The following is an 18,789-nucleotide window of genomic DNA, read 5'->3' on the forward strand; positions in this document are numbered from 1 at the left end:
CGGTCAAACATTTGCTAAATTAACAGTGAGGCGGTGAGGTCACATGGCACCTGTGGATCATGACATCAGCATGAAGTTCAGGTGAGAGAGAGAAAGCGAGCAGCTTTTACAGTCTGTGGCAGAATCATCACTCCATTGTCCCAGTTGTTTTCCCAGCAATAAGTGACACTGTTTCTATTGTTGCTGGTACGTCAAAAGGGGGGGGGAAAAAAAACAAAAAAAAAAACAGAGGGATTATTTTCATCCCATAGGACACAGAGATGAAGCCAGCCTTTTACACACAACATGCACCTCACCAAAGAAAAGATCTCAGTCACTGGGGAAATTACAGAGCAGCCATTACCGAGTGTAACAGAAGCTCAGTACTCATGATGAAAAGAAAAAAGAACACCACAAAAAAAAAAAAAAAAAAAAAAAAAAAAAATGGCGTAACCACAGAGAATTGCAAATGAAGTTTTCCACAACACCATTACACGCACCATTTTCATCTGCTTTGAATTTTTTTTTTTTTTTTTTTTTTTAAATGAGTAGAACACATGGTACAAAGTTTAGGTATCGGTTCAAACAAACCTTTTAGTCAACAATGACTCATGAGTTTGCCTAATGCTTTAGCAGTGTACAGCAACTCCTAAAGTGTGCCTAGCCTGACTTATTTTACTACTCTAAATGATGTCCACAGCAGAAGGAAATTAAATTTTCCCCAAATCAACCACTGATCTGTCTGAATCTCAGGACACCTATACGTAGCTTTGCCAACATACAGGTTTAGCAAGGGTTTTACAAGTGAAGTTAAAAAACAATTCAACATGTTCCTCCATTTGTTTCCAGTAGCCATGCCTCACAGGTGCCAAAAACAACCCAGTTTTAGCATCCCAATTGTGGTGTGTGGCTCACAGTGGCACTAATTCTGTACACAGCACTAATTGGATAATCATTAGTCCTCATATGGTTGTGTTTTTAGGTGTCATTTTAAAAATCAAGAAACAGCTGTTACATGTCAAAATGCCCAATGGAGGGAACAAATTCCAAGATCCGTGCTTTGAGGTTGAAGTAAGATTGTTTCACCTGGTCAGCCCTCATTAAATTCACCCCCACAGCATCAACATGCAAACAGAGTAAATGGTGTTCTTTTCAATATTAAGCACACCTTATGAAACGTACATGAAAGTGAACAGCCTACAATGCTACAATAATTTGTCAGCACATGGATGTATGTTTGCCCTGTAAACACGCATAAAGTGGAAAACCAGCACGATAGCAAATCAAGGTCACCATGAAATGTCTCAAGTTAATTGCTGCCGATTTGTGTCGAGTGTTCTCCCAGCACAAAGTCCCACTCGTCCGAATTACTGCACACTGAGTGGAAGTCTAATCTGCATGCATGTTCTTGCCCGAGAGTAGTTACAACATGCTCTTGTCTCCGTTTTTATAACCAAAAGCCTATGTGCATGCCATCTTGATAGCCAATGTGCCTTCTCCAGTCTGCCGACCAGCCAGCCTGTGTGGGTTGGGCTACACACTGATTGTCTCTCAAAGGAGGTGAAATCCTGTTAAACAAGCTACTACAGAGCAAACTTGTTATGTTTCTTTTTACTGCAGGGTGATCTCACTCATTGCTGTTGCAGGCGACAACAACAAGAGAAGCCTGATGACAATGATAGAGCCAGTCTGGTAAGGAGGACCGTAGATTAAAAGCAATGCATCTCAAAAAACAGTGATGTCAAGTCTGTTTCTGTAATTTCTAAACGTTGGCCAAAAACAGAAACAAAAGAGGAAGCTGGTAAGGGAAGTTATGTCTGCTATGTTGAGGAAATGTCAGAACTGTAAAGAGAGACAGTCTGCTTTGAGGTCAAAGTTTTGTGTCAAAATGCAATAAGTAGCTGTAAAAATACAATAATGATAATGATAATAATGGATTGGATTTATATAGCGCTAACATGCAAGTTAGGTGACTCTCTGCCTACACTGCGATACCCCTTTTTATTCCATACACCTTGCCAGTTACCATCCAATAAAACTCCCTCCCTTGTAAAACAAACAGTCATCCCTCCAGCTTTTAAATTTGTTGGTAATGTAAATTCTGTAGGACTCTCAGGTTGTGGCCTGTAGTTATCAATATGAGAACAAAAGTGGGAAAAGCCCATTAAGCTAGATTACAGGAAAGATTACGTGCACTAAAGTCTATTGAAAAAATGGCAACCCAGAACAAGCCTTTAATCATATTAAAACATATTGGGCAGGACAAACGAATTTATCAGCAAATGCAAGACAACAGTTGGTGGTCCAATCGAGTTGGAAAAAAAAAATTGTATGAAGTAAAGAAAAGAGAAAAAGTAAGCTTCTTTTTAAGATCGTAACACAAATATCACACTACATAAATACACAAGAACAGTATGTATCTGAAGTTGTTGAATCTACAGCGCAAGTGCGTAAATCAATATTGACGTTACGTTCTGGGAAAGTGACGTTAGCTTAGCTTTATGCGACTGGCATTTCCAAAAGTACCGTACCTCCCAGACCAAAAAACGGGCTGTTTGACAACGTACGACCAAGCATGGCCTGTTAGAAGGGCGTAACACTACACTAGCTCATTTAACTATTATCACTTACCTGCCAACGAAATTCTCCAAAACCGAGCTTTTTCCAGCGCTCTGCCCACCGACCACCGCGATCTGAGGAAGGTCTAAATTACAACTCTGGCCAATGGAGCTGAATGCGTCTTGAAGCTTGTTGATGAGGGGAATCAGGTCTTCCATGCCCCGGTTCCCCATGGCTTCGTGAGCTTGAAGAGCCCCTTCAATTCAACACAGACCAGAGGCTAATGCTAGCCGCGCTAGCGAGCTCAGTAACGTTAGCTTAGCAGCAAGGTGCTCTCGGGTTACTCTAGAGTGCTAAAACCCCGCCTCTTCAGCTCGGGCTTTTATTCACTTTTTGAATACTTGTGCGCTTCCCAGTAATGCAGTTCACACCAATATCATATCGTATAATAACAAAACGCCTCAACTAAATATCCAGGCAGTCGAAACGGACGGAAAACTCGCAAGCAAAACTTCCTCTACACAAACACCATCCGGTCACAGAAGATGACATCCTATCGGTGCCGGTTACTATAGCCCCGCCTCTCTTGCACAAATAAAAGCGGTTTATTGGCTAATGTTGCTGCCGCTTCACCAAAATTCGTTTTGATTGGACGTCGTAACGCTCGAATCAGATAATTAATTTCTAATTGGTCGTCACGATTGTCAGTTGGAGGTCCGTTCATGTCACGTGATCGGTAAAACATGGCTGCCCCCATAGAGTGTGGGGTTAATACAGAAACTATAGAGAACAACATGTCCCTAAAGAAAGCTTTGTCTCCTCTCTCTTTGCGAATTGTTGCTGAATGCCCAGTAACTAAAGCGAGAGCCTGTGATCTAATACTGCCGCATAGCACCGTTAGCACCCCGGTTTTCATGCCCGTCGGGACTCAGGGGACCCTGAAGGGAATCACTGTGGATCAGCTGGAAGATCTGGGATGTCGGATTTGCCTTGGAAACACATACCACCTTGGAATGAGACCGGTATGCAGGTTTGCTATAACGCAAATTTAATTTTTATCTCGTGTTTTACTGGGCATAAACCATTTGTTGACGATTTCATGTCAGTTTTCTTGTGTAAATGTCTTTTCTGCTGCCTAAAGGGTCCCGATTTGATTGAGAAAGCCAATGGTTTGCATGGGTTCATGAACTGGAAGAGAAATCTTTTAACTGTGAGTTTAACTTCACATTTTATTTGTCATACGTGGATGACAAATAAAAGTACAACATGTGACTGGAAACTTTTGTCTTAAAAACCACGCGTTCCTTTTTCTTTGCTCACAGGACAGTGGAGGGTTTCAGATGGTGTCTCTCGTCGAGCTCTCCGAAGTTACGGAGGAAGGAGTCAAGTTCAGGTCCCCCTACGACGGCAAAGAAATCTTACTAAGTCCTGAGAAGTCTATCAGCATACAGAACAGTCTGGGTCAGGAAGGAGTAAAATAACTGACTCAGCATTAACCAGCAGATACTCTGAGCTTTCGTCAGTATTGCTGTGGCTGACGGACAGCACCTCCATGTTTCTTTGTGTTCTTCCAGGGTCAGACATCATGATGCAGCTGGATGACGTGGTCAGCAGTACTGTGACAGGACCACGGGTAGAAGAGGCCATGCATAGATCCGTTCGCTGGCTGGACCGCTGTATAGCAGCCAATAAAAATCGAGACAAACAAAACCTCTTTGCCATCATTCAGGGAGGATTGAATGCAGAGCTGCGCAAGGCCTGTCTAGATGGTAAAAAAACAAACAAACAGAGGCTGATGCTGACACTGAGATTCCTTTAATGATAAATATATTTTGGCTGATGTGCTTTACAAACACACATTGATATAAAGGCTGAAATTTGACTGTTAAGTCCTTTAAGATCCCCCGTTTGTGATCGGATTGATCTAAAATTGGCAGGCATGCTGGAAGAAAAGCACACAGGGAAATGTTCTTGCTTTTTGATGGTACTATCTTATATATTCAGACAGTATGTAAGTTAGGTTAAAGTGGGGGAATTATTAGTTTTGTTTATCACAAACTATCAGTGAAATGTGAAGATGCTGATGCATCCTCACCACTGTCTGCTCAGCTGATGTGCCCTTTGCTACATGTGCTGCAGAGGATATGTGCTGAGTTACAGCTTCTCGAAGAAAACAAAGCCATATTAGACATACGTGGGGTGGGCTAAAATTTGGCACTTTTCGTGGCACTATTCACTGTATTTTTCCAGCATTTTAGAGCTGAAATAACTTAAAATACAGAATATAGTCACATTAAATTCTCCGAGCTGAAAAAACACACTTGGGCTGTGTTTTAAAAAAATCAATTTTACACCCATTCAAATGTCAGAAGTCAAAATCAAATCTCATCTTTTTTCAGCTTGTTTTTTTATAACCTGCATTTGAGCATCAATATCAGAGAGACATAACAGTTTCAACACCACAGCGTCACCAGTTTATGTTGTTAATATTCTTGTTAATCAAGTTAATCTTGGTACCCTGGGTTTTTTATGTTTTCTAATAATTCACTGGAGAAAACATCAAAAAAAGCACATTTGTGTAAACTGCACAGGGTTATATTAATACATGAGTTGGGTGTCTGGTCAAAACAAGTTACAGCAAATATATTTACCTAAATTTTGATACCATTTTCTAGCCATGATTTATTCTTTGTCAAATTTTCTAATGTCTTAAAAAACAGTGTATCCACCAATATGTACTTTAAGAACCTAAAAACTGGGAAAACATTTCTTTTGGAATAGCTTCATAACACATACCAAGTTTTTTTTTTTGTTTTTTTTTTGTTTTGTTTTTTTACACAAGGAAATCTGTTGCTTCTAAGGAGCTCAGGTGGGAGGCACTTACTGGATTTTCTTTTCTTTTTTTCCATGGACTTACATGGCTATATGCTGATGACCACGAGATCTATAATGTGCTGATACTGGTCATACTTAACAGGCAATTAATATGAGTGGGTCTCCATTAACTAATCTTGCTCTTTCACTTTTTTCATGTACCGATATTGAAAATCAAGCTGAATAATTTCATTGTATTTATGAAGGCTGAATACATGCTAAAATGCCTTGATCACTTTTTCCTCTTACACTTATTTCAGTAAGTGGAAAAGTGGCAGCATTAACTAAAAAGTTTACATGTTTCAGTCTATTGAGGAAGCTTATGTGAATCAAAGATATCAGGGCATGGTGAGGAACTAATCCGAGTTACTTAAAGGGCCATGCAGTTTGGAAAGGGCATCAGAATTCAAGATAAGGGATCAGACTTTCACTTAAGATATTGTTTCTTCTTCCTGTAGAAATGACTAAGCGTGATGTTCCTGGTTTTGCCATTGGCGGACTGAGTGGAGGAGAAGAGAAGGATGACTTCTGGCGGATGGTGACACTAAGCACTGATCACCTGCCTCGGGAAAAACCCCGCTATCTCATGGGTGTAGGGTATGTTTACTGGTTTTCACTGAAATCCATCATGAGAACCTGGTTGTTTACCTCCTGAGCCTGGTTCTGCTGGAGGTTTCTTCCTGTTAAAAGGGAGTTTTCCTTCCCACTGTCGCCAAAGTGCTTGCTCATAGGGGGTCATATGATTGTTTGGTTTTTCTCTGTATGTAATATTGCAGGGTCTACCTTACCATATAAAGTGCCTTGAGGCGACGGTTGTTGTGATTAAATAAAATGTAATTGAATATTGGCTGTGGTACATTTAACCACGTAATAAATTCACATGGTCATGTGTTGTAGGTATGCTGTGGATCTGGTGGTATGCGTCGCCCTGGGATGTGATATGTTTGACTGCGTTTTCCCAACACGCACTGCGGTAATCCGTCTTTACCTTCTGAGAAATCGCATTAGGATCCACAACTGACTTCAGATGTATTTCATTCTGTTCTGACAGTCATGGTTCTTTTCTCTCAGAGGTTTGGCTCTGCCTTGGTGCCCTGGGGAACTCTCCAAGTGAAACATAAGCAGTATGCCAAAGATTTCCAGCCCATAGACCCAGACTGCCAGTGTCCTACCTGCAAGAAGTAAGTCAGTTTGCCAAAGCATTTTCTTTACTGTGACAGAAATTGAAGCCTAGAAAGTTCTTTTTAGTGCCCTAGAACAGCCCATTTAGCCAGCTGGCTCTTATTCTACCTGTTTTCATTTTATATTTATTTATTTAGAGAAAATTAAATCTAGATAATAACATATCTTTGAAGACTAGCAAAAAGAAGTCCTTTGGCATCACTTGGTCTAAAATGTCCTGCAGACAAAAGCAGAGTGTTCTGTGAAAGGAGGAAGCTCAAAATCTGGGTAGGCGGGGGGTTTATTCAGCACTTTAAATAATGTAAATAATGTCTGCATTTCCTCTTTCAGGCACAGTCGAGCTTACCTGCATGCTCTGTTTAAGAGTGACACTGCAGCCATGCATCACATCACTATCCACAACATTGCCTACCAGGTCAGTTCGAGTAAAATCTTCTATGACTGACAAAGTACAGGTTTCTTTATTTTATTCTGACAGTTTTCTCATGTGCTTCAAAGCAGGCGACATACTAAAAAGGCACATGCATGGAATAAATCTGACGATTAATCAGTTTATTAATCTCCTGTATCTGCCATCTTCAGTCAATAAGCCTGAGGTGCGACGTATTTTTCACAGTATGTTTGAAAGTTGAATTTCTCTGGCAGAAATATGAGGAAAAATGTCTATCTTTTCAAATTTATGTGACATGACAATACCCTTCTCTCAGTGATGGCTATTAAATCCTTCAGTATGGTTTGTATGGCAGGGGCACAACTCGTTTTGTTGCTTTGACATAATCAGAAGCACAAAAAGCCAAATATTCTTACAGATATGTTGCCAAAATGGGTGTTAGGAAATCGTAACCAATATAATCCAATCGATTACGCATCCTATTTGTTTGCTGGTTCTTTTTTTTTCTTTTTAAGCCACTTGTATGGTGGTTCTGGAGTGTCCAGGAGTGATGGTTGACCATCGGACGGTCACTCTATGTTTGATCCAGAATTTAATGCCTCATTAACTTTTTAATGGATCGCTGCAAAACATTAACATACTACCTCAGAGGACACTGACCTGTAGCTGACCTTGTGCACAGCAGAAGATCATTTCCCACTACAGATCAATAATAATCGCATTATTTTTCCTCAGTTCATCAATCATTTGTCTTTGCAGCTCACGCTGATGCGCTCTGTGAGAGAGAGCATTGTGGAAGGCCGCTTCCCTGAGTTCATACGGACGTTCATGAAGCGACTGTTTCCTTCTGGTGACCAGTACCCCAGCTGGGCTGTGGATGCTTTAGCTTCTGTTAACGTGACTTTGGACTAGAAGCTGGGAGATGACTGTTTGTTATTCATCTCAACTGACAGATTTTATATTGTTTTAAATGACTTTTTTATGGCTGATTGTTTTCTACTCTTTGTCTGTATTTGTATATGAATTGCTTGTTTTGTTGGCGGTGAGGAGAATGGCTTTTGATCTACTGGAATAAAGCCCGATTGTGCAGAGGCTGCTTTACGCAGCCTCTGCAGATTGTCCTCAGAGTACACATTATGGTAATGTTAGACTGAATGCAGTTTAAATGAGGTTTGAAACACATGAACTATTTCCTCTGATATCCGCAGACAGTTTTGTGTTGTTACCATGGCTACACAGCCAGGCTCACCCACTTGAAATTAAATATTTTTGCCTTCCTGTCAACCTCTTTAATGTTTTAATGGCTAAGTGTATTACAGAGGTACCTTTTTTTTTTCCTTTTTACCAAAGGCAGAGTAATAGTCGACGTGTATATATTCTCAGCTTTTAACTTTAATTTTAACAGACAAATTGTTGTCAGCTGTTTGCAAAGATGAATGAAGATTGCTTCCTGATTGGCCACCAGAGGGCGAAATGGATACAACTACTGCAGGCTTACGACAACCTGAATATGTTTGTGCAAGTTTCCTAATTGGGGATAAAGTTAATCTGTCTGGAAGCGCAAAATAACAAACATTTACATTTAGATGAGTCATTTGAGTTTACAAACGCACTGACGCCAACATGCTTACAATCCAAGCCCAACATCGATCAAATCAACCTTAGGTGGCAGTAAACCTTTTGACGTTTTGGTTTTGTGTGGAGCCCACGGAGAGGCTGCTTTATCAATATTAATCCATGAAAGTTAATTTGAATAACACCTGTTGTCTGCGGCTTTGGGTCAACAGGCCTCTTAAGCACCGTATTTGAATTTCATCACCTCTTCTGTTGTGACCAAGAGTTTCTACAAGATTAAACCCCTAAGAGGTGAAGTGTGACCGACTAATATATAGCACAGATGTTTGAGTACTGATTGAAACTGTAAAGCGGTAAGTTTGCAAGCTTTTATTCCCTTAATTACATATGTGTATTGATTATATCCATTAAGGGAGGATACAGAATTCAAATGGTGGCCTGGATTCCCATTTTATTTATTTATTTAAAGTCTGTGATTAATTGTGTGGGTTGGTTTTTGTTTTGTGTTTTTTTTGTATCTTCTGCTTTGATTGGGTATTTTGAATACACTTAGCATATGTATACATAGTAAGAGAGCAGCAGCACTCAGAGCTCATTTGGTAAGCCGTGTAGAATCGTGTTAAGTGTCTGGAAATGAATATGCACGACCAAAGCCTTGCGCTAAATAAATTGCTCTCATGTATTTTTAAAGCAGAGCAATTCCCAACATGACAAACACGTCTCCTGATTGAAAACAACCAACAGTTGATATTTATGAAAAGAATAATACTGAAGAAAAATGTGGAAAACTATAGCGCCGAAATAGACTCACGACTGAGATCCGCGCTGGTCTCTACAGTGCAGTAGATATTTCTGGGCATCACGTGTGCGTATGTGTAACAGTTTAATTATTATTATCGTGGGTTACAGAGATCATTATCGTTCACAGTGTAGAGCAGATGTGGACGGAGAGAGAGCTTATTGCTAATTGAAAATAATATTAAAATCACAGTTTTTGTCGATGTTTATTTTGGTTAGACTAAGGGGAGGGGGGGAAAGTGGCAACAGCTTCTCCTCGACGTTTCTTTACACATTTGCAGTCAGTGCGTCCATGTGGAGCTCAGGCAGGGAGGATGCTGGTGTTAAAGAGAGACAACCAGTTGCTCTCCAGCTGTCACAGAAAAGTGGAGCCACCCCTACCCACCGACGGATGAACATCTTCGACCTGTTGCCTCAGTGTGAAGAAAAGTAGAGCTGCATTGTGACGGGTGGCAGAGAAGAGAGATGTTTTTTCTTTTTTTTCTGAAGAAGGACGAATACGGTACCATGAGGTGTATCAATGTGTTCGTTACTGATTTATGTTCTGAATAGCAGAAGGAAGAGGAACTGAGTTGGTTTTGGAGGAGATCACCTCCTCGCTGTGGAGGTGCGGTTTGCGGTGGTATTTGTCTCTGTCTCTGGGTTTTGAGGAGGGGGACCATGGTCGAACTGGAGAAGGAGGTGCTCCCGCTGCCCCCTCGGTACCGGTTCCGAGACCTGTTGCTCGGGGACTGGCAGAGCGACGACAGGTATGAATGCAGCTGCTTGTAGCGTTTACGCACGGCGCACCGAATCCGTTGCGCATCAGTACAACATCAGAACATTATATCACTGTGTCTAGAAAGTACTCATTTCTTTTGCACCGCCATCAAATCACTCTGATCTCAACAGATCAGGTGCATGAATGTCTCGGAGAATTTTATGGTCAGCTTTGCAGTTCTGTTTAAAGGGCGCTACTGCAACAGGTTTTCTCGTCTCCTTGTGTGCGCAGAGGCGACTGGTGATAATACTGTTAAGACAATACAGGCAATATGAAAGCATAAAAGAAAACATATTTTAAAAGACACCTTAATCTTAAGTTGTTGTTGTTGTTTTGTTTTTCTTTTCGTGCAAGAGGCGCGTTTGTGCAAATCTACACATATAAAGTGTTACAAAATAATCCTTTGATTGAATTCAAATGAGAAGAATTAAAGAACAGTTACAGCAAGGAATGCCTACATTGGGCTATTCCCTTTTTATGTATTCCCTAAAGCCCTCGTTTCTGAGATTTACAGTGAAACATCTGCCACCTGGGTAAGCAGTTTCAAATGGTCTCCCTCAGTAACTAGCAATTAACCTTTGCTTACTCTCCAGTAGATTTGGTGTGCTATATATGATATGCATTGCTTAATTCCACAATTTCATTATGCTGGCTAATGGAAAAGCTTAACCTCCATCGTGCCTGTATTTCTTGTTGCTATGTGGAATTGAGGCCCAAAAACCCTTACGTGTGGGCTTGTGTGGGTGTTTCAAAACATATTATTGGGGAAAGTTGTTATTAAAAACGCAGAGGACACGATCGGTCAATATTTAAGCATTGCCTGGATTTATAACTTGTATGTTTGGTCTTCTGTGGCCCTGACCTCTTAGGGCTCTTATTCTGAACAGCTAAAAAGTCTAAAAAGGCCTGTTCTCTCTGCTCCCAGCCTTCTGTAATTTGTCAGCTATTGCCCTAGGACAAATGTTTCAGTGCAGTGTGACCTCAGTCACCAGATTAGAGAGGTTATGATGCTTGTTTCTTAGAAGTCTATGAGACCCAAGAGGACCCTTTTATAGGTCAGATACCTCATCTTCTATAGGAGAGGGGGGGGGGAAACAAAACATCCAATGACAATGCAGTAGGTAATTTAACCAAAATGAATCTTTCAAAGGCCAAATTAATACACAGCTGAAGTGTGGATGTGAATAATTTGGTTGGAATGGCTGCTGAGACAGTTGGAGAGGACTCTGTGTATGCTGGTGCCACAGATGTGCTGTAATAACTCGCAAACACATGATGTTGATTGGTGTTTCAGGAATATCCTTTAAGTGCCTTGGAAGACACACAGGTACTGATTAATGGTGTGTGTACTGTGCATGTTATTTTGTCATTTGTCAGAGCTCTAGTGTCTGGCACACACACAAGCACTAGCTGTTTACCCACTGCCTAGATAATGAGCTTTTGTAAACAAAAAATACCTCCAATGTCTGTTTTTGCCACGCTTCATAGATTTCTCTTAGCATCTGCACGCCGACTTACACAAATGAAAATGAAAGAGCAGTTGAGTGGAGGGTCAGCATGCTGATCTCAGTTCCTCATTGGGAGCAAAGTGAGAAATATGACTGATAGTGACAGAGTTTTCCTGCTGTAGGCCATAAATCTATAGAAGTAGCCTCTGCACAAACACCCCAAATAAATAAGCAGACACTTCCCTTGGGCTCAGGTGCACAGATAGCTCTGTACAGTATGACTACATCCCCTAACTCCAACATATTTTCTCACATCAAAATGTCAGTGTGTGTATGCATAACTTATCTCCTTGACACATATGGTACAGTGTGCTCTGGAAAAACGTGCATTACTGAGCCCTTTAATCCCTCTTCTGTCACCCTCCGCTGGCCTTTCCCTGTCCTCCTCTCTTCTGTTTGCATCGCTCTAAGTGTGTGTTTGCGTGTGTGCATTTGTGTGTGTCCGTACATCTCCCTCATTTCACATTTCCACCATCCCTCTCGTTTCTGATTGAAGTGCCTTCAATACCGTGTAGCCACCCCCCCAGACTGCTCCTGTAACTCAGTCGAATAGATTTTACCGTAGCCACCAAAAGGTCCTTAAGTTAAGAATTTCTAGCAGGCTTTTAAAGATGGGAATCGATTTAATAATTTATTTCACACACAGGGATCTGATCTTTCTGACTATACATTTATCGGTGTGGTGCATGACTCCTTTTTTGTCTACCCCTGCTGGTCCTTCAGTTCGCTTCATGTTCGGCTTAAACTGCAAACATATCAGATTTTGTCTTGACAATTCAGCAGTGGCTGCATTTTCTTTCCTCAAATTGGAACAAGCAGTTAATAAAACGGGATAAGAATTAAGTCCAAGACAGAATTTGAATAGGGGGTCGGCTGTTGAAATTTTGTTTGCGGCAGCCAATTATTGTTAGCTCTGTCGCTCCCATAACTCCAAAACCTAAATCAAGATTATTTCTGGTGACTGATCAATAATTAAATGTGGGTCATTTTGTCATTTGTGTCGGGAGCGAAGACGTAAAAACATTTTATTGCCACTCTTCTGTTTATATGGTTACCATTTATATTTTTTGGCAGCGAGTCAGAGGCTTCTGTTTAGAGGAAATGCCAGATGACTAAACAATTAAATACAGATCTTTTGCAGGCTGGCGGATTTTGCCAGAATAAGGAGCTGTCTGGTTTTTGCTTGAAATGAATTTGATATTGAGTCCTGCAACTGATTAATTCATGGCATGGTTGTTAGCACTAATCAAAGATTTACAAAAGGCTATGATTCTTTCACCCAAAATGATATGCATTATTATTCTAACATATTTTATACATTTTGAAAGTACATTTTGCTGTATTGCAGAGCAATACTTTTTTCCTCAAAGTTGCTAAAATGGCCAGCATAGAAGCACACATAACTATTACACTTCTCCACTTCTATAATTAATTTGTTAAAGGTGAATTAAATACAACAGTCTCCTCTGCTCCACAATAGAAATCCTCAGTGGGAGCTTATGTCTGAGTCCCGGATTACCATACAAATGACAGGCTTTTGTCCTTAAAACAATTTCTTATTGGCTGTCGCCTCCACATCTTCCCTTGCTTAATCTCCGTCTCGGTCTGCTCTCCTTTCTCCTCGTGTCCCTATTCCCCTTTCTTCTCTCTTAATTCTTCCTGTCAAGTCTTAATCTAGTAAGGCCAACGCGGCGCATGATCCATCAATACTGTCAATATTCATGTTCCAGTTAGTTTTACTGTCCTTTGATTTGGCACTAAGGTGGATTCCAGAGTCCTTTAGTGTGTCATTTAGAGCCCCTGTAAGGTTCATTCATATCTTTCATAACTCAGATTATAAAGCTGATGACTATCTCTGTCCAGAACTGTGGAATCAGAGATGTATTATGCATCATGGGTATCTCGCAAGCCAGAACTGACATAAAGCAGGCTCTTGGCAATAGATGGCTTTTATGATAAACAGTCACTTGAAAAAGTGATATCTATCAAATGTATGCCTGGATGAGAGAAAGGAGGTGAAGAGGGAGCTCATCACCTCATTTATGAATCCTGTACGTGTCTGCACATTTATTTCTGGAAAATATGTAAAGTGAACTTAGAAACACTTTGTTAATGGAAAGTAATTGGCGGGGTGAGTGGGAGAAGGGGGGGGGGGGAGTCTGAATTGTTAATGGAAAGCTTGGAACATAAAGTGAAGTGAGCTAATAAAACTAAAGCATCAGGTCTCATGAATGCCTTTCTATTAATTAAAAAGGTGTTCCATAAATGACACTCTAATTAATATAGGAGAACAGGATGGGTTGCATGTGGTACAAACACAGAACTATTTTAGAACAAATGACGGGGTATGATTGGGGGAAAAGCAGGGTGTATAGGCAGTCTGAGCATAATTCTGCTGTAAACAATATTTTGAACATGAGCCACTGCTCTCTTTGTGACAAGGCTGTCTACACAACAGGGAAGACGTTACCTAAGGCAGAGTGAGAGACATGAGACATTTCATTTTAGTTGCAGTGTCATAGTTTATCACAGTCACATTTTAGTTTCTTTTTTGTTACTGTAGCAACCCCGCATATATATGTGTGTGCATATATGTATGTATTTAAATACAGAACCTGTCAGCATGGATTCTGGTACAGCGGTCAGTTAGTGTCAGCTTCAAGCTGGTGTTCCTCAACACCAAGTTACAGCTTTACTGATAAAACGCTGAGCGGGATTTATTAGAAACTACCTCTAGAATTTGGAGTGGAGAGGATGGAATGGCCTCCGTGGAGGTCTGACCTCAATCACTCTGAACAGTTGTGGGATCAGCTTGGGCATGCTGTTCATGCCAGAATGACCAACACACCAACACTGGCTGACTTGGAACAATACTCTTTAAAGAATGGGATGCCATCCCACATCAGTGTGTGACCAAGCTGGTGAGCAGCATGAGAAGGCGGTGCCAGGCTGTTGTGGCTGTGTATGATTCGTCCACATGCTACTGAGGCCTCTGTTTCTTAAATGAAGAAACTGTTAAATTACCAATATGCCTTGTTTCTCCAGACTTCAATCATCCAATCCAATAAATGACACAAAACAAGAGATAATAGTATAATAAGCTGTTTGCCATTGGCAGAGAAGATTTGGCAAGTTTTTTGCAAAATCTTTGGAAACAGACTCTCCAATGATATGATGGGTATATATATATATATATATATATATATATACACACACACATACTTTGAATGTGGTATTATTGTTGGTGCCTATTGGCCTGGTCTGAGTATCTCCAAAACTGCTGAACTTTTGAGAATCTTCAGCAGAAGAGCATCTCTGGATTAAACCTTAAATGGGCTAAAGCAGCAGAAGATCACACTGGATGGCATTCCCGGCAGCTGAGAACGAGAAATGAGTGACCCAATCCCTACTGGCTCACCAAAGTTGTCAACAGAAAATGAAAAATACTTTACCTGTTCTGATGAGTCTTGGTGCAAAGAACATTTAAAAATGGATGTATGTTGCCTTCTATCAACAGTTTCAGGCTGTTGGTTCTCTTTTCTGATTACAGTCTGGCCTTCATCTAATGGCTGCTTCAAGCAGGGTAAGGTGTCATGTCGCTAAACCATCAAAATGGTTTCTTGAACGTGACATTGAGGTCACTGTACTTAAATGGCTTCCACAGTCCCCAGAGCTCAGTCTAACAGAGCACCTCTGGGATGTGGTGAAACACGACATTCACATCATGGATGTGCAGCCAACAAATCTGCAGCAGCTGTGTGAGGCTATTGAGCCAATCTAGACCAAACTCTCAGAGCAACACATCCAGCACCTTGTTGAATGTGTGCCATGAAGAATTAAGGCAGCTCTGAAGGCAAAAGGAGGTTCAAGATCTGCCTATTAGTGGTTAATTTCAAATTAATTTCTAATCGTTATTCTCCTTCAAAAATCCCCTCTCACACCTTCAAATATTGCACTGTCATATTAAAATGAAAGCAGTTTTGGATCTATAGATGCAAATAAAAAGAAACTCACAGTCAGCTAAACCTCAAAACCACTTTTTTGATTTCTTTCTAGATGTAAAACTAATATAGTAACATAGTAATCATATAGTAATTACAGAGGCAGTTTCTGCTCTGGTTTATTGTATTTGATATGCATTTTTTTAACACTATTGAAAGAAAATGATGGCAGTTTCTCTTATGGTCATCTAGATTCATGGTTATTTGTTTTTATTTGTTTTTATTTTTTCCCCACCGCTGGGGCTTAGTAACCACAAGATTGAATTCCCTAACCAGCCTTTCAGTTTTAGATGAGCGCTGTCAACACTTAAGTGCCTTCCTGCTGTGGATGCTAACACAGCCATAGAGCTGACTAGCATGTGCCTGACCGCTTCTGGGCTCTTGCCGTGTTTGGATGTTGCTGGAAGGTCCCATGGCATCAGAGTGGGGGCAGCAAGCTGTGCTACACTATTGTGGGAGATCACAAACGCAGTTGTCCACTGATTGAAGCTCCCCTATTCCCAAACTATGTTAGCTTAATACACCTCAGGAGTTATCTTTGAAATCCAAGAAGCCCCAGGGACACCAGGGACAGTGAAGAGAGATGATTCCTCTCATGTTTCACTCTTCTTTGCATCTCACGTCATCTTCAAAGTGGTTATTTGGCAATAAAAAAGATGAATATCTTATGTTGACATAATCAAATGCTAAATGTCTGAGCATATCTGAAACTAAATTAATCTTAAGAGACTTGGGAGATAGGATGGCACTGCGTGATTTTTAATGACTTGCATCAATTCAGCCTATATTTTGTTTCATGATAAGAGAAATTAATGTCTCTCTTTTTTTCTTCTTCTTTTTTTTTAGTGAGGAAATAGTGCCAAGGCAGAGGAGGTGCATTTCTCTAAATTCAACCTTTAAAATGAACCATCATGTTCTGTTCTTCCTTCAGGTGAACAAAACAGACTGCATCTATGTGTCAGCAGATCCTTTAAGCAATAAGCAGCAGATGATAATTTCAGGAAAGGGTGAGGTAAGATGACTACACTAGGAAGCAGCGGTGGATGATGGCTGAATCATGCGTACAGATAATATGTGTCAAATTTTAATCAGTGGGAAACCAGAGTTTGCTCAGGAAATGGTTCAGACCAAAGACTCCAGTGCTATTTTCTTATTGTCAGTATGCTTTAAATTACCTTGCACATTTCTTTTAAACGATGGCCCCTTTGCTCCTGCTGTTCTTTGTCCAGGCAAATATCTACTGAGAATCAGTCATGGCACTGACATGTGTGGATTCTTTTCCCCCTCAGTTACAGAGTGAAAAACAAACAATAAAAAGACAACACTTTTAAAACCTCGGTCATAATTGAATGATAATTAAAGCGTAGCTTTTTGTTCACTGGAGTGGTAAAATCAATTTCACAACAGCTATGATTGGTATTTAGAAAGAGGGGCAAAAAGGAAACGGCTGCATCTTTTATGTCATTCCTCAGTCCGTGTTATCTCTTGCATTGAGGTCTTAGAGAAAAAAAAAACCTTTTAACCACAAGAAATGGATTTTCATTTAGCAAGGATATGGACACATATTCTCATTCCGATCTCTTCTGTATTCTTTTTCACCTCACTTCAAAATTGTCAAACACATGTAATGGCTGCATATCTGGGTCAGGGACAGGCTGTCCCGCCAGCCATTGGTTGGAGCAGAAGCAGAGTACACCTCGCCTCTTGTAAAATGTTACAGCAAACGAAAGACGATGCGCAATCTATTTGTTTCTCGTTGTCTTCTCATTCATCGTCTGTGTGCTTTATGATTACAAAATCTCCCCTGTTTAGCCATTAACCCATTCAAGAAACCAAATAATAAACATCAAATATGTTTAAGCACGTTTCTTTCAATCAATGGGAACACCTTCCTTAAAAACATTTACGCTGTATGTGTGCGCTGCTCTCATCCTTTTAGAGATTAAAAGCATTTTATTGATTCTAGCACTTCTTCTGTACGTCTTAGAGGTTTGAGGGATGAATTGACAGTTTTAAACCTCTTCAATTGTATGGGAAAATAAATGTGCAATGATGGCTTTTATGGCCCGCACTTGCCCCCAAAAAGCTGCATAACAGCCAAGCCTGTAAATATCAAGCCAGTCGTGTTGCTGTGCTATGAAACACAAGCACAGTCTGGAGGATCTGCTGCCAGGGTGTCTGTGCCAGACACCACGGGACACCCCCAGAGGTTCCTCATCTATTGCCCAACAGGTCAGAGCTTTTTTGGAGGCTTTGATGTTTTGGCTGATCTGTGTAAATGTCACCTGCGTTTGGAAGTGCTTCAGGACTATTAATTGTCTGCCAGGACGATCATTTGCTCTTTGCTTAGCACTGTAGTTTTATCTGATGGACTCAATTTGGACTGATCAAAGTAAAGCAACTGTATTTATTAAACACCTCATGGGGGAAAAAAAGTGTAATTAAAGGATGCATCTGTGGCCTGAATAGATGCACAACCTGTAACCTTTGTAAAGTGTTTTTACTGACAGTTGTTCAGGTAAAATAATCAGCAGGTGCACCTGTAGTTTAGCAGCTTACTTGGTTTTTTTAGTCATCATGTGTCTGAATTATGCGTATGCCAGTAAAGCTAAATTGAATTGGACTGGATTGAAAAACCCAGTTCCAAAGAAAAAGGGGGGGGGAAGCCATCACTGACCTTTTACCCAGCAGACATCTTGGCTTATCACAGTAGGGAAAGCACAGGTGGAATTAACAATGGCTCGGTTCTCTTTAGCATCCCACTAACTACGGCAGCATGCATAAAAGCAGCACCTCCACTAAGTAGAACTGAGCCATCAATAACACACCCGAGCATCCCTGCTGTGACACGAGGACGGAGCAGCCGAAGCTGGATTAACTCAAACCGACTGGCACAAGTGTCCACGGGCTCTCTCCTCTTACAGGCCTGTAAAATACAAAAGGTTTTTATTCTTTCGTGTACATAAAAATGATTAACTTAGCAGGAGTATTATCACTGCTATTGAAAATGATCATTATTTACTCATTTAATTCATGCGCAGATCGGAGTCTGCTGGTAGCCATAGTCTTTACAGTAGGGAGAAAAAATGTGGTATAATAAGACTGATTATAATCGCTGGAACATCAACTTGACAATTTGAGGAAAGATTTGACTGTGAAAAA

General features: G+C 40.6%; 3 protein-coding genes across 12 annotated transcripts in view; 2 read left to right on the forward strand and 1 right to left on the reverse strand.

Moving 5' to 3' along the window:
• dnm2a (dynamin 2a) overlaps nt 1-3,059 on the reverse strand; it is a 32,480-nt gene extending 29,421 nt beyond the window's left edge. For 2 of the 7 annotated variants that reach the window (XM_040039986.1, XM_040039968.1), the window contains exon 1: nt 2,611-3,058. In XM_040039986.1, the coding sequence (XP_039895920.1) occupies nt 2,611-2,771 (161 nt within the window). In that variant the 5' untranslated portion in view covers nt 2,772-3,058. Of the gene's footprint in view, nt 1-2,610 lie in introns of all 7 variants that reach the window. The other 5 variants (XM_040040007.1, XM_040039999.1, XM_040039983.1 and 2 more) reach the window with 3 other exon arrangements.
• qtrt1 (queuine tRNA-ribosyltransferase 1) lies at nt 1,371-8,269 on the forward strand. 3 transcript variants are annotated; one of them, XM_040040279.1, is made up of 11 exons: nt 1,371-1,539; nt 1,626-1,671; nt 3,391-3,560; nt 3,680-3,748; nt 3,861-3,999; nt 4,113-4,307; nt 5,871-6,009; nt 6,310-6,385; nt 6,484-6,593; nt 6,925-7,009; nt 7,745-8,269. In XM_040040279.1, the coding sequence occupies exons 3-11, from the start codon at nt 3,453-3,455 to the stop codon at nt 7,895-7,897; spliced, it is 1,074 nt and encodes a 357-aa protein (XP_039896213.1). In that variant the 5' UTR covers nt 1,371-1,539; nt 1,626-1,671; nt 3,391-3,452; the 3' UTR covers nt 7,898-8,269. The 3 variants fall into 3 exon arrangements, with proteins under 3 accessions (XP_039896213.1, XP_039896203.1, XP_039896193.1); XM_040040269.1 differs by having other exon boundaries at nt 1,371-1,671; XM_040040259.1 differs by lacking the exons at nt 1,371-1,539; nt 1,626-1,671 and having other exon boundaries at nt 3,164-3,560.
• Nucleotides 8,270-9,606: 1,337 nt separating this feature from the next.
• Nucleotides 9,607-18,789, forward strand: part of LOC120738587 (potassium channel subfamily T member 2) — a 42,438-nt gene continuing 33,255 nt past the window's right edge. Inside the window, exon 1 of one of the 2 annotated variants that reach the window (XM_040039902.1) lies at nt 9,607-10,107. In XM_040039902.1, the coding sequence (XP_039895836.1) occupies nt 10,019-10,107 (89 nt within the window). In that variant the 5' untranslated portion in view covers nt 9,607-10,018. The remainder of the gene's footprint in view (nt 10,108-18,789) is intronic. The other variant, XM_040039892.1, reaches the window with a different exon arrangement.

The sequence above is a fragment of the Simochromis diagramma genome, unplaced genomic scaffold (genome assembly GCF_900408965.1).
Source record: "Simochromis diagramma unplaced genomic scaffold, fSimDia1.1 OVJJ01000321.1, whole genome shotgun sequence".
Classification (NCBI taxonomy): domain Eukaryota; kingdom Metazoa; phylum Chordata; class Actinopteri; order Cichliformes; family Cichlidae; genus Simochromis; species Simochromis diagramma.

Coding starts and splice junctions, on each gene's coding strand:
- qtrt1 (XM_040040259.1), top strand. CDS start 3,282: ATGGCTGCCCCCATAGAGTGTGGGGTTAATACAGAAACTATAGAGAAC. Junction 3,561..3,679: donor ACCACCTTGGAATGAGACCG/GTATGCAGGTTT, acceptor TGCTGCCTAAAG/GGTCCCGATTTGATTGAGAA. Junction 6,386..6,483: donor TTTTCCCAACACGCACTGCG/GTAATCCGTCTT, acceptor CTTTTCTCTCAG/AGGTTTGGCTCTGCCTTGGT.